The 13,151-nt window shown below is 28.5% G+C and overlaps 1 protein-coding gene across 1 annotated transcript in view; it reads left to right on the top strand.

Annotated features, from left to right (window-relative positions):
- Positions 1-2,340: 2,340 nt before the first annotated feature.
- LOC107440289 (uncharacterized) overlaps positions 2,341-13,151 on the top strand; it is a 52,292-nt gene continuing 41,481 nt past the window's right edge. The window contains exons 1-3 of the mRNA XM_087165360.1: positions 2,341-2,468; positions 6,453-6,621; positions 12,022-12,177. Coding sequence (XP_087021486.1) covers positions 2,450-2,468; positions 6,453-6,621; positions 12,022-12,177 — 344 coding nt within the window. The 5' untranslated portion in view covers positions 2,341-2,449. The remainder of the gene's footprint in view (positions 2,469-6,452; positions 6,622-12,021; positions 12,178-13,151) is intronic.

Here is a 13,151-nt window from a genome sequence, read left to right as displayed (position 1 = left end):
TATTTATGAAGTAAAATTCATAACTTTATTATACATTCCATTTTTTTTATTCATGAAATAACACAAATAGAGTATTTGATCGATTATCAATTAATGATAAATTTATCAATGCAGAATTAAAATAATATACTCAAATTCATTTAAAATGACTTAATTTTAATATAAACAAAGTTTTAAATCATATTATTATGCTTTATTAAAACTAAATACGAATGGGTAGACTAGCCCCGCGAATTCTGGCTTTTTGTTTACAACAGCAAAACTTACATTCTTTTTGGATTTTTTCATATAAAATTAATGTAATCTTAGTCTTAGATAAGATTATCACTTACCCAAAGTGAAAATAGTAATAATAATAATATATTTACGGAGCACCAACTAAAAATTAGCTGATTTTCAATACAAATCTCTCAAAAGTCGTTTGAACAGGTCGTTTAAAAAGACACCAAATAAATAAAAACGGATCAAACTACTACAGCGCCATCTTCCTTAGAGTCTGAACTAAGTCCTCCGTCGGTAAAAATTTTTTTATTTGCAATTTAAAATAGTGAAAATTAAATAAAACTAAAATGGGTAGACTCGCCTCTGGATGGGTAGACTCGCCCCGGTTTACGGTACTTAAATTATTACTTCAAACAACCTAACAAAATGAGTAATAACTATGTTGACAATAGTTAAATTCTCGAGTTTATGGTGCCATATAAGAGAAATTCATTTCATTGAACGCATTAAGTTATAACTGAAGGAAAACTATATATATTTTTAAAAAAAAGGAAAATCATGAAAATATTTCTGTTCCCACTTTCTAATAATGTTAAACCGGACGCCCTATAGATAAACATATTACCTTTCAAATTAAGAATCCTTGTGAGAAAACAATTAAAATGGTTACCTGTCTGGTGAAAAATAATGCTTTAATATGCGATATAACTTGATGAAATGAGGGAGAGCGAATACTATTAATGATTTATTAGGTATAGGGTAAAAATAAATTCAAACATTCATTAATTTTAAAACAGAGAAAAATAAAAGCCAGAAAGTAATTTGTTGTTTTATCTGTTGGTATATTGGACGTTTATCTCGGATTGGGTTTTGATGAAATGCAAACTTGAAAATTTCACCATTATGACAAGAATTTAAAATACTTTTTTATGGATTTTGGAATTGAGGCAGCCCCTGGCACGAAATACGATTCTAATATGCTCCCATGATTACGAGGGGAAATAGAGTATATCGATCTCTGAAAAATTAACACTACTAAAATGGTAAATGATTATAACCTCTTCGTTCGAGGCTAGAAAGTATTAATTCTGCGTTGCATATATATATATATATATATATATATATATATATATATATATATATATATATATATATATATATATATATATATATATATATATATATATATATTTATATATATATTAATATATATATATATATATATTAACTTATATATATATATATATATAAGTTCAAAATGAAGAATAAAACAAAGAAAAATTATAGACATATGAAAAAAAAGGGGGGGGGGAATAATAAGTAAAAAATAACAAACAGATTATATAATATATATAATAATAAAAATAAAAAAAAATAAAAAAGGATGAAATTTTATTTAAAAAACCGGAAAAATAAAACCGGGAAAAAAAAGATATAATCTTTTTTTCAGCCCACACGATTGTATCCGCAAAAGAGTGCTTTCTGATATTGTATCAATAAAGCCAAAGCAAAATATATTAATACAATAGTGTGAGGATCACTCAAAAAATTTTTAATAAAAATAACAACAAATAAAATAGATCACAAAAAGTAAAAATAGCATGTAAAAACAGAAATAAAATAAAAAACATTTAAAAGGGACTAAAAAGCGAGTAGCAAAATCAGATCAACTTACAAGGACAGAAAATTTGAAAATTTTTCAACAATGATTTAAAAATGTTTACGCAGAAGGATTGCCAGATTACATTGATTACGAAATTTTATTTATTCCCTGAAATATTTTTCTAATATATATATATATATATATATATATATATATATATATATATATATATATATATATATATATATATATATATATATATATATATATATATATATATATATATATATATATATATATATATTTTAGACCTATCTGAACTTTTAACTCATAAACATTGCCAAACAGCGCTAAAAATAACTGTCTTAAAAATGGTGAATCGCAGCAGTTTTATTACCACTATATCAGTATTAAGTGTTGTCATCTGACGCAACTTATCAGTCGAATATCTTATCTTTCCTGAATATAAACTTTCTTTTTTGAATTAAATCGAGGATAGAATATAAAGTATCAGTCTTTCAGTTTTTATCACCAAGTTATTCGCATCAATAAAAATTATTGATAAACTCTTTTTGCACTTTATTTTGGTTCTCTTACTTAAAAATTACTTACTAAACTTTAAAAATGAATGCCAGTTCATATGGTAAGTAAAATTTGATAGAATATCCATATAAGAATTTAATTTTATGAAAAATATTTTATATTCCATATTAAATAATTCTACCCCCTGCTCGCTTCGTAAACAATATACCCACCAGATTTATTCAATAATTTCTGTTTAATTGCTGATTGGTACGTCTATATAAAAAGTTTTAATTAAAAGATCCCAAAATGTTTCATTGCATAGACACAGATTTAGTTTCACGGGTTCAATAATCGATTTCATAGGAATTAAATTTAACCTTCTTCTAAAATTTGGATTGTTAAACTGTTAAATTTGTGGTTACTATAAAGACTTGTTAAATGCCTTTCACCTAACGTAAGAGATTATTAAATAATGGCGAAAAAAGCTAGTTCCTACCAATTATTTAGAATTTTATATTCCTTACTTTCACTGTATACTTTGACTCGATGAAATTGTACATAATGCTTATTGAAAATGTAAATGTAACCTATTTAGTTCTTGCTGACTGGAAAACGGTTAATTAGTTAAATACAACTTTAAATTACTTTATCAGAAAATATTTCGTCAAAAATATTTACAGTAAAGAAATTAAACTTTTAGTTTGAAGCCTTTCATTTTGAATATTATTTAAAATAAAAGGAGGGAAGAATACTAAGAAAGGATGATAAATAAATATTACAGGTAAATAGCTTTAAATTAAGGATAAAGATAAATTTAACTGGTAAACAACACCTCTATAAATTTCATTAATTTTATGAGGAAAACACATAAAGAAATCTTGATTTCATGTGAGAAGTAAAAAAGTAAAAAAAGATCATCGAAGGAAATTTATTTGTCAATTTTTATTTTTAACTTAAATTTTTAAAAAACTGTATGAAATGAATTTTATACCAAAACTATATACTTTTATAAAACTATGCTAAATGAAAACAAAAATGTGTACTTTAATTTAGCTATTGTTTTCTAATGTTTTTATTTTATAAATAGTGCCTGGCTATGACAACCATATCTGCGAATGTTTTTTGTCATAACGAGTGAATAAAGAAGGGAAAGAACATTAGAGAAAGAAAATCTATTCATTAAGTAGAAAAAGTCATAAAATCTGCGTATTTCGTCAAAGATTGTTCGTAGTGATAGCTAAATAAGTTATTTTTCTAATTTTGCTGATATTTTAAGTTGTGATAAATATTAAACAGGAATTTCATACATTTATTTAAATTACGTCTAGTAGTAATTAAAACCACTATAAATCAACTACTCTAGTAAAAGTTATTAAATATTAAGTTTACTACCACTTTAAATAAAATAAGAGATTTTTGAAAAAGGTAAGTAATTGGATACCTGAAAGTGATGTAATGTGAGTATCTCGATCCTAAATGATTGTTGAAACGCAGCATTTGCTTACGTTAGCAACTGTTCTTTCCCTTCTATTTCGAGTAAACCAGTCACATCAATAATCAATTCTCTTAAGTGACACATTCTATATTCGTTCACAAAGATTCTTTCCCAAAGATTTCAATTCTCTCACTATATTTTTCTTATTAACACGAAGCCATGTAGAACATTAAAAAAACTAATTATGAATCGAAGTTACCGGGAACGCGAGACATCACGAGACCCGAGATATATCACGGTTACAATAGAATACATAAACAATTATTAAATCAAAGTTCAATAAAAGACGTAGACAAGTAAGAATTACATTTTAACAAATTCAATGTGCGATAAGGTGCTGTATTTAATTAACTTCACGTTAATTAACGTTCTAATTAATGTGGAGAAACTTAAATCGACCTTAACACTCCATCTTGTTTATAAGCTATCAGCTCGCTCTGAATTCATAGAACACGTGTCTATGTATCAGAGATCGTCTTCTTCTAGAGTTATGAGTACCCAATTACAGAATAAGTTGTAAATTAATAAAAAAAATATTTACATGATTTAAATTAGAATAATATATTCTCAGGCGCACCATAGTTTGTGATATAATAAATTTTGAGATGTCAAATTAAAACTCGCTGATTATTTACTATCCTGGTATGTCTATATCGGAAAATAATTAATTTATTCTAAGCCGATGTATTTAAATACCAAATCAAGAATAAATTTAAGGTCGTGTCAAATATACACTACACAAGCGATTTTTTCCTTTCGGTACCTCTCATTGGTATGCATTCTTAGAAAAGTATACCTTTGTGGTTCCCTGATGGCACAAGTAGATTTTGGCATTTAAAATATTGGTAAGAAATAAAGTCGAATTAATTCGAAAATAGTCTTATTTCGAACATTTTTGAATGACTTTTGACCTTCGATGCAAAGCACCACCAAAAGTATATATTTCTTAATAATCACTGACGTGGTTCACTCATTTTACACAAACTATTACCACATGTAAACAAATGCGTTTTTCACAAAATCAGATACTTGCACTTCAAGAAGAAGAAGAAGATAATGGATACCCAGACATGTGGACATATGACGTCAACTCCAGCTGATCGTTTATAAGCAAAAGGGCGTGTTAAAATTAAGCTAAGTTGAGCCACATAAGTCAGAATGTTAATTAACGTGAGGTTGTTTAAATACAGCGCCATATCACTTAACTTAGAATTATTATATGTTTATGTATTTCATTGTGATCATGATATATTTTTGTTTTGTATGCCTGGCAATTTCGATGCATAATTAGTTTTTTTTTTTCATGTTCTACATGGCTTCGTGACTCTCTTTGAGTTAAGTAAGAAATATAGAGTGAAAGATAGGATAGAATAGGAAAAACAGTTGCAAACGTAAGCAAATGCTTGGTTTCAACAACCAATCAGGATCGATATACCCACACAGCGTCACTTGCAGGTATCCCATTCTAGAGGATCTTCTGTATTGAACCCCAAACAAAATAACGCAGTGAATGCAAATGAAAATAAATAACATAAAGAACACTTTACATAAAGAACATATCTTGACAATTTCAACAAAATCAAAAATGTTAAGTATCAAAACCTAGCCAGATTTTGTCTGTCTCTTAATGTAAACAAAGACAAAAAATATGAATTAGGAAATTTCGGAAAAAAACTCGTAACTAAGATGGGAAAAATTGGAATAATTTCTTTGAATTACTAGTCTCCCAAAATAATTTTAAAGGGCATTGTCCCAATTTATCAAGACTAAACACTGTTTCACGATATTACTAATAATACTTCAAGTTTTAACAACATCGTGGTTTATTAAAATAAAAAAATTCGAACATTGGTCAAAATATAATAATGTAAATGTGTATAAAAAAATTAATAAAGCACAAAATACGTAAATTTATTCATCTGTCACTGAAATATTTGGCAAAATGACTAAAATGACAAAACGATGATATTTTTGGTAAAGTAATTATAACAGTGATAAAAAAAATCTTTGGTGAAAATTTGAAATTTATCGAAAATCTGTAACTTGAAAATAATTTGGAAATGAGAGAAGGAAAGCTTATGTGGAAATAATATATCTAAGGAAAGCTTAAGTGTGATGCTAAAATCCCATCATTTTCCAAACTTTTTAAAAAGAAAAAAAATAGTAATATTAATGATTTATTTTACATTAACCCTAAAAAGTAGATTGCTTCAGCAAAATTTAAAGTTAATACAAAAAACAAGAGGTGTTGCGATTTTCTTACATAAGCATAGGAAAGGAGTTGTGAATTACTAATTTCTACCGACAAAAGAGAAGGGGTCCAAAATTGCCAAAAACATGCTTATTTAATATTTGAAAGGTTCCTTCCTGATCTATAATAATATTTTTTTTAGTTCCAGTTTGTAATCATTTAAAATTATTTTCAAAGAAACAGGATATCAGTGGATTTATTTGTTCGACGTGACTGAAACGAAATAATATTTAATTGAGGAGGGGCAACCTCGTTGCGCAGATCAACAGCCGATCCTGCTTTCGCAGTTTTCTTTTGCTGACTGTTTGAATTTAATGTTAATGTAATCTTTATGTTTCTTTTAATGTTCCTATTAGCCTCCAGAACGAGAATGCAACAGTATTGGAAAAACTTTGCTCCGAATTTAGAAAGCATGATGTTGGACAAAAGTGCTTCCATCATTCACAGAGATGAACAGGAGGAAATATGCAGCCTATTACCAAGCATTGAGGGAAAACACGTTCTGGAACTGGGTGCTGGAATAGGGTAAAACTTCTTCCGAAAAGAGAAAAATCTATTTAAATGATGTTCATATATTAACACGAAATAAATTCCTGCACCATTGAAATGTATTCCTTGAAATAATAAGATACATCAGAATTTTAAAACTTATTCTTTCAGCTATAAACTTTACAACATATAAACTTTAATGGTAACTAAATAGAAAGCAAGCTGATTATACAGCGCAACTGGATTTAAATATTCTAATTCTTAAACCCCTCCTCTTAATCCTAACACCTTAATTTGTTTTAAATAATATATAAACTGAATTTTTTTACCAACTAATTTTTCCCCACTCGGAAGTATTTTGATTTCAATTTTAAATGTTTTCAAGAAATGTCTGTGATATTGTCAAAGTTCTTTACGCATTGAATTTGAATAAAAATTTGCCGGCAGCCATTAAATCAACAAACCACCCTAAGTTCGGGGCACTATAGAGCATAGTAATCAGCAGAAATATTAAATTTCATCCCATTTCTGGCATGAGATAGGATGGAAAACTATTCCCAATGTGCTGTACTACTTCCTCACACACCTCTCGAGCCGTATCCTATTGTAATAATTATGTTATCCTTTGGGAAAGATAAGATATGTCATTAATAATTGGTATAACAGTAGGCAGCAATATCGAACTGTTTATGTTTAAGATTCATACATCCATTTATAAAAGGAACAAAAATAAATCAATATAATTACACCGTAACTAGGTTTTTATTTCTGTAAAAATACAAAATTATTCGAGATAAATACTTAACGTATAACTAATTTTTTTAAAACTATTTAAATTATTAATTAAGACAATCAAGCAAAATGAATAATAACCATAGTGTTATCAGTAGATAGAGAAATGCCTGACTTTATGGTGCCACATAAGAGAAATATGTATAGAAAAAGAATATAATATTCAATTAACTTAGGGTTACTAAGGGCTTGCAAGGTTTATATACATAGTTTGTTTTAAATAGTTTTTTTAATAACTGACTGAAATAGAAATTTCTTTTTATTTATTATAATCATTATTTTAGTTCATATGTTCTGATTCTGTTCTTTTAAAAAAATTGTGTTTAATATGATCTTTTGATTACGTAATTGTTATAATCTGATACAGATAATTACAAAAATATTGAGATTTTTAACAATGCTATTTATCAAAGTTTCTGTATTAAATATTTTTTAAATAATTTCTCATTTTGAAATATTTAAGCAGTTTTTCCCTAAGAGGACTTTTTACTTATTTTGTGTCTTGATGACTATGTAAGCTTTTGTTATGAACAAATATGTATTGTTAGCACCTTTATCGCAGCAATTAATTTTTTGTTTGAGTTTAACTAAAGTGTTTACTACTGAAGAAATGAATTTTAACAGTTAATTTGGTAGATTACAAACTTGTTTTCAACTGTTTTTATGAACTAATATTGTTTAATACTTTACATTTAAACAAGTGTAATGTGGAGTACCTATATTTTCTTACAAAAATAATGCAGGTAATATTTTAGCTTGACAATTGCTATATACCTAAGGATTAGAGAAGTTTTTATTTATTAATCAATTATTATTTACTGTCTGTTACGTTACAATTAATTTAATATTTTAAAATTTATGTTTTGCAAATTATTCAATAAAAGTCAAAATTATTATACAAAAAATATCAATCTAATGCAGCTAAGAGCAATTTAAAACTTAAAATATAAAATTATCCTATTATACATATCTCTAAAATTAATTGGGATATTTTTTTTTCCTTTTCAACTAAGTCAACATTCAGCTCTATTTCATTTTTAAAATTATAATAATGATAGCAGAAATACCGGGGTTCGGCAAAATTATTGAAGCACTTCAATACTAAAGCTATCGGAGCTATATTTCTATTGGCAACAAATATTTTGAGAGATTTTACAAGGCAAAACTGTTGGCACAGTTTGAAAGATAATGCTTAAAGCTTTTAGAAATGGTGTTCTTTTCACCCATGAAATATTTGCATCGACGAAAAGGAGTGTCTGAATTTTGCATGTGTAAACATAATAACATTTCCAAAAAACTTAAGCATGATCTTTCAAATTGTGCCAGCACTTTCACCATGCAAAATTTCTCAAAATAATTGCTGATATTTGAAAAGTTGTTTGCAAAGAGTTAGTTTAGAAGTGCTTCCGTAATTTTTTCCAATCGCGGAATGTGTGTGTCAATTTGTTTAGTAAAAACTATGAAGGGTGATTCTAAAAAGATGGGCAAAATTTTAGGAAGTGATAGTACACACCCAAGCAAACAATTTTTATCAAAGAATGCATGGTCGAAAACAAAACGCAAAGGTGCTGACTCATTTGGAAAGTTGTTTGATGCAAACGTGAAAGCTCCATTCCTGGTGCGAGTTACTGCACTGCGTTACTTGTCGCCAAGCTTTCGGCCGCTGCAGGGAAAGTTCGTGATATGCCTGGTGTGTTTCAGAATGTTCGCCTATCTTTTCTTCGCCATTTTACTGCGTGCATAGCCGCTGCAGGCCACTGTTTTGAACACTTATTGTAATCACATGCCATTAAATTTGCTTTTATAACTTAACTTCATCGTTCTTTGTGGGTTTTTGCCTCATAAAAGAACATAAACTTTGACGCCCTCTAGCGGTTTTGCGTTTTGTTTTCGACCATGCATTCTTTGATAAAAATTGTTTGCCTGGGTGTGTACTATCACTTCCTAAAATTTTGCCCATCTTTTTAGAATCACCCTGTATAATCAATTTCAAAATAAGGTATCTATGAAACACTATATTAATTAATATACAGTTGGACTTCGATTTAACGAATTGATTAGGACCGACAAATCCGTTCGTTAAACCGAAGCAATTCGTTAAATCGAATATCAATTTTTGTTAAGAGTATGGCATAAAAATATCAATTTAAAATCCCCTTAGATATACAGATGATGAAAAAAAGTGATTATTGTTTACTATGAACTTAATTATAAGTTATACGTTAGGAAATCAACTTTAAAATGATCTTAATTCTTTAATGCTACTTGTTTTTAAAATTTAAAATGTAATAAATACATATAATTACACACTTGGATTAGGGTGTAAAATATTCAAAGTTTAAAGTGCGAAAAATTCAATGCTTCATTTTTATGTACGAATATTTTTCCAGTGATTGCTTTTCTTTTAATCATAGCTAAAAATTCGTTAAATTGTAGCATTTTAGCATCCTTTTTGTTAAAATATTCGTTAAATCGGAGAATTCATTTAAGCACGTTAAATCGAGGTTTGACGGTATTTATTTTTATAAAAAAAACTAGGTATTATTTCATTCACTGTTTGTTTAAGATAATTTTTATAAATTTCCTCTGGCAATTTCAAACCTCTAGTATTTCTAACTTTCTCTAAACAAACAGTTTATGATACAACAACATAATATATTTATAATACAAACAGCATTAAAAATAAAATTTATAATTTATTGGCTTTATTGTGTGAACTTCTGCATTTTGTAATGATACAATAGTTAACAAAACTAATATTTTGGAAAAAAAATTGCTATCGATTATTGCCTCTATTTATAAGCATAAATACTAGTAGTATCTTTATAGATATACAGGGGTTGGACAAAAATATGGAAGCACTCCTATACTAATTCTAGATGAACAATACTTCTTTTAATAACAAATGCTTTGGAGGATTTTTTTACATGGCAAAACTGTTTGCACAATTCGAAAGATCGTGCTCGAACCTTTTTAGAAATGATGTCGTAGTAACCGATGCAGAATTCGAACCGACCAATATAAGGAGAAGTTAAATACTTTTTTCAAGTCTAATGCTAGCAATCTTGAAATCACCTTCAAAGGATACTAAAATTTATATTGGAATGCATTTTTAATTGTAGTGATAATAAAACAGGAGAACTTTTCAAATATTTTTATATTAATTTGTTCAGTGCAAATTTTGCATGTGTGAAAAGGACCTCACTTCTAAAAGCTTCAAACATGATCCTTTAAATCGTGCCAACAATTTTGTTATGTAAAATCTTCCATTGGCTGCTAAAAGAAAGATTGCTTACATTAGTATAAAAGTGTTTCTATAATTTTGTCCAATCCTTGTATGTCACTTTATAATGAAATGTATTTTTAATATTTGATGCTTTTTAATTTTGTACTTTCATTTTTTATGCATTGTAAATTTATAGATATATAAACATAATCTAGATAAATATTAGATTAAAAAGTTTATTATAAAACTAGTTAAACATTAATAACGAGTATTTGTAAGAGAATATTTACTTTTCCCTAAAAACATTTGTTAATGAATGTTTTAAAGTTAATATAAAGGCAATACTGTATTTATATTTATTCACATTAATATTCAGACAGAATGCGACTTTTATGATTGTTTCATTAATTTCCTAACTTATGCATTCAACTGATTAATTTAAAGCACTATGATAAATTTAACAAAATGTTTGATATAAAACAAATTAAAATCATGACTTTCCACTATTACATCTAAAGTATCACTAAAAATAGTACATAAAATTTGTTAATTCAACGAGCAATTTTCCTTTTTTTTTAAAAATAGTTTTCTTGTTCAGAAAACTTTGTTAACTAAATTAAAAGAAACGCTACTGCGGAAAGAAAGAAAACTTCACCTAGTGCTGTTACGTCATAAATCAGCGCTATTGACTTCTCGTCCAAGAGACGGTGATGGAGTTAGAAAATCAGAATATGATATAATTTTAAATTTTAGTATGATATTTGACTTTTTATGAAACTTTATGGAAAATGAAATAACTGGGAAACCATTTTTCATTTTTTTCTAAAAGAAATATGATATATTTTAATTAAATATCGAAAAAATTATTCTTAATACATACTTTTCAGACCATCTGGCACTATCCAAGCACGGCCTGGAAATTGTTTTAAAGTGCTAGCTAAATTTTGAAAAATATACATGCATTGTAAAATAGATATCTGCAAATATTTTTACTTTAATAAACTGTTTACTACACGAGTAAGCAGTGCGCATGCGTCGTCATTGTATGCGTTGTTATGGCTACCGCTGCTGTTTATTTTTGAACAGTGCGAAAACTTCAAAACTGATTTTTTTTTTAAAATAATTGAAAGGTAGTTTTATGAAATTTTAGGCAGATTTGAGAAAAGTTCCTCATCCCTGTACTCCTTCGGTACCCTATTTTTGGTGAGGTATCCCAATGGATGCCTTGGGTCTGAAAAGGTTGTGAGAAGGCGTTAAATGTTTAAAAGAAATTTCAATTTAGCTAGCTTTCAAAAGATTGTAGCATGATTAATAATTTTGTCAGATGCGTTTGAATTATTTATACATCAACGTGGAAGACATTTTTCAAAGAAAATTTCACTTAAATTCAACTAATTTCTTAAAAAATTATTTTTCAGGCGATACACTGGACTGTTGGCTTCTGAAGCAGACCACGTGACAGCAGTAGATTTTATGGAAGAATATATAAACACCAACGAAATAAATAATACAAATTTATCGAATATCACATATATTGCAGCGGATGTACTGGATTTACAGTTACCTGCTAAAAAGTAAGCGAAACTTTTGTATTAAGTATTTTTATTTAATCATTAGCTAGTGTTTGGACTTCCATTGCCCGGTGGTCTCGCCACTTAGCAAAGCACTTTGTATCGTGGAAATTGCGCGTTTGAATCGACCTTTAACCCTGGATGCATTTTTGGGATTTCATTATCTAGTTTGTACTATCTGTTTTTCAATTTGACTATTGCTTATAAACCGTACTTGGTAGTGGGCACAAAACCCTGTAAATGTGTGTAACAATAAAACAAAGCACTCATTCCCCATGCGGAGGACCGGCATAACCTGGCTGGTAGGGTGTTTGGAAATGCTCTAGACGTCGTGAGTTAAATCCCAACAAAATAGTGAATAGTGCTCAATAAATCTATCGAAGTCACAAAGTCCTCCAAGTTCCCATAACAAATCAATACTGGGGGGGTACTGGATCGGAGATTGATCTAATTCAGGTCAAAATTACGATCTACGGATGGATGGATGGTGTGTAAATGTGTCCTCTTGTAAAACAGGATGTGACGTACATATGTTGTCACCGGATCATCATCAGGGATGTTTCCCAAACAGTCGCCAATAACCCACTGTGCAGCTCTGGTGCGAAGTAAATAAAAATACCGTACCGTACCTTCTCCAAACGGTGCAAAAAAAAACACCACACTAAATAAATCAGTATTAACTAACACTGCATAATAATGTTCACAACTGAAAAGCAGAATAAACTGAAACAATTGAAAAGTAATTATGCCTCTGTGGTTACTGAATTGGAGATTAATCGTTCTCTGGTTCAGGTCAAAATTACGATCTGTGGATGAATGAATAAATGGATGTATGTTTGGGTCTGCCCTATAAGCGGGTGTGACGTATGGGTGTGGCAGAAGTCGAATTCTTGCCCATAGAATTCGAAAAACAAGAACAATCGCACCCCTTGCCTTAATGGCCAACGGCAACAACATTGAAAATTAACCGAATAAAA

The sequence above is a fragment of the Parasteatoda tepidariorum genome, chromosome 6 (genome assembly GCF_982258835.1).
Source record: "Parasteatoda tepidariorum strain Cologne lab strain chromosome 6, Ptep-v5.0, whole genome shotgun sequence".
In the NCBI taxonomy this organism is placed as follows: domain Eukaryota; kingdom Metazoa; phylum Arthropoda; class Arachnida; order Araneae; family Theridiidae; genus Parasteatoda; species Parasteatoda tepidariorum.
Note: the sequence above shows the minus strand (reverse complement) of the source record. Positions and strands in the feature narration are given on the sequence as shown.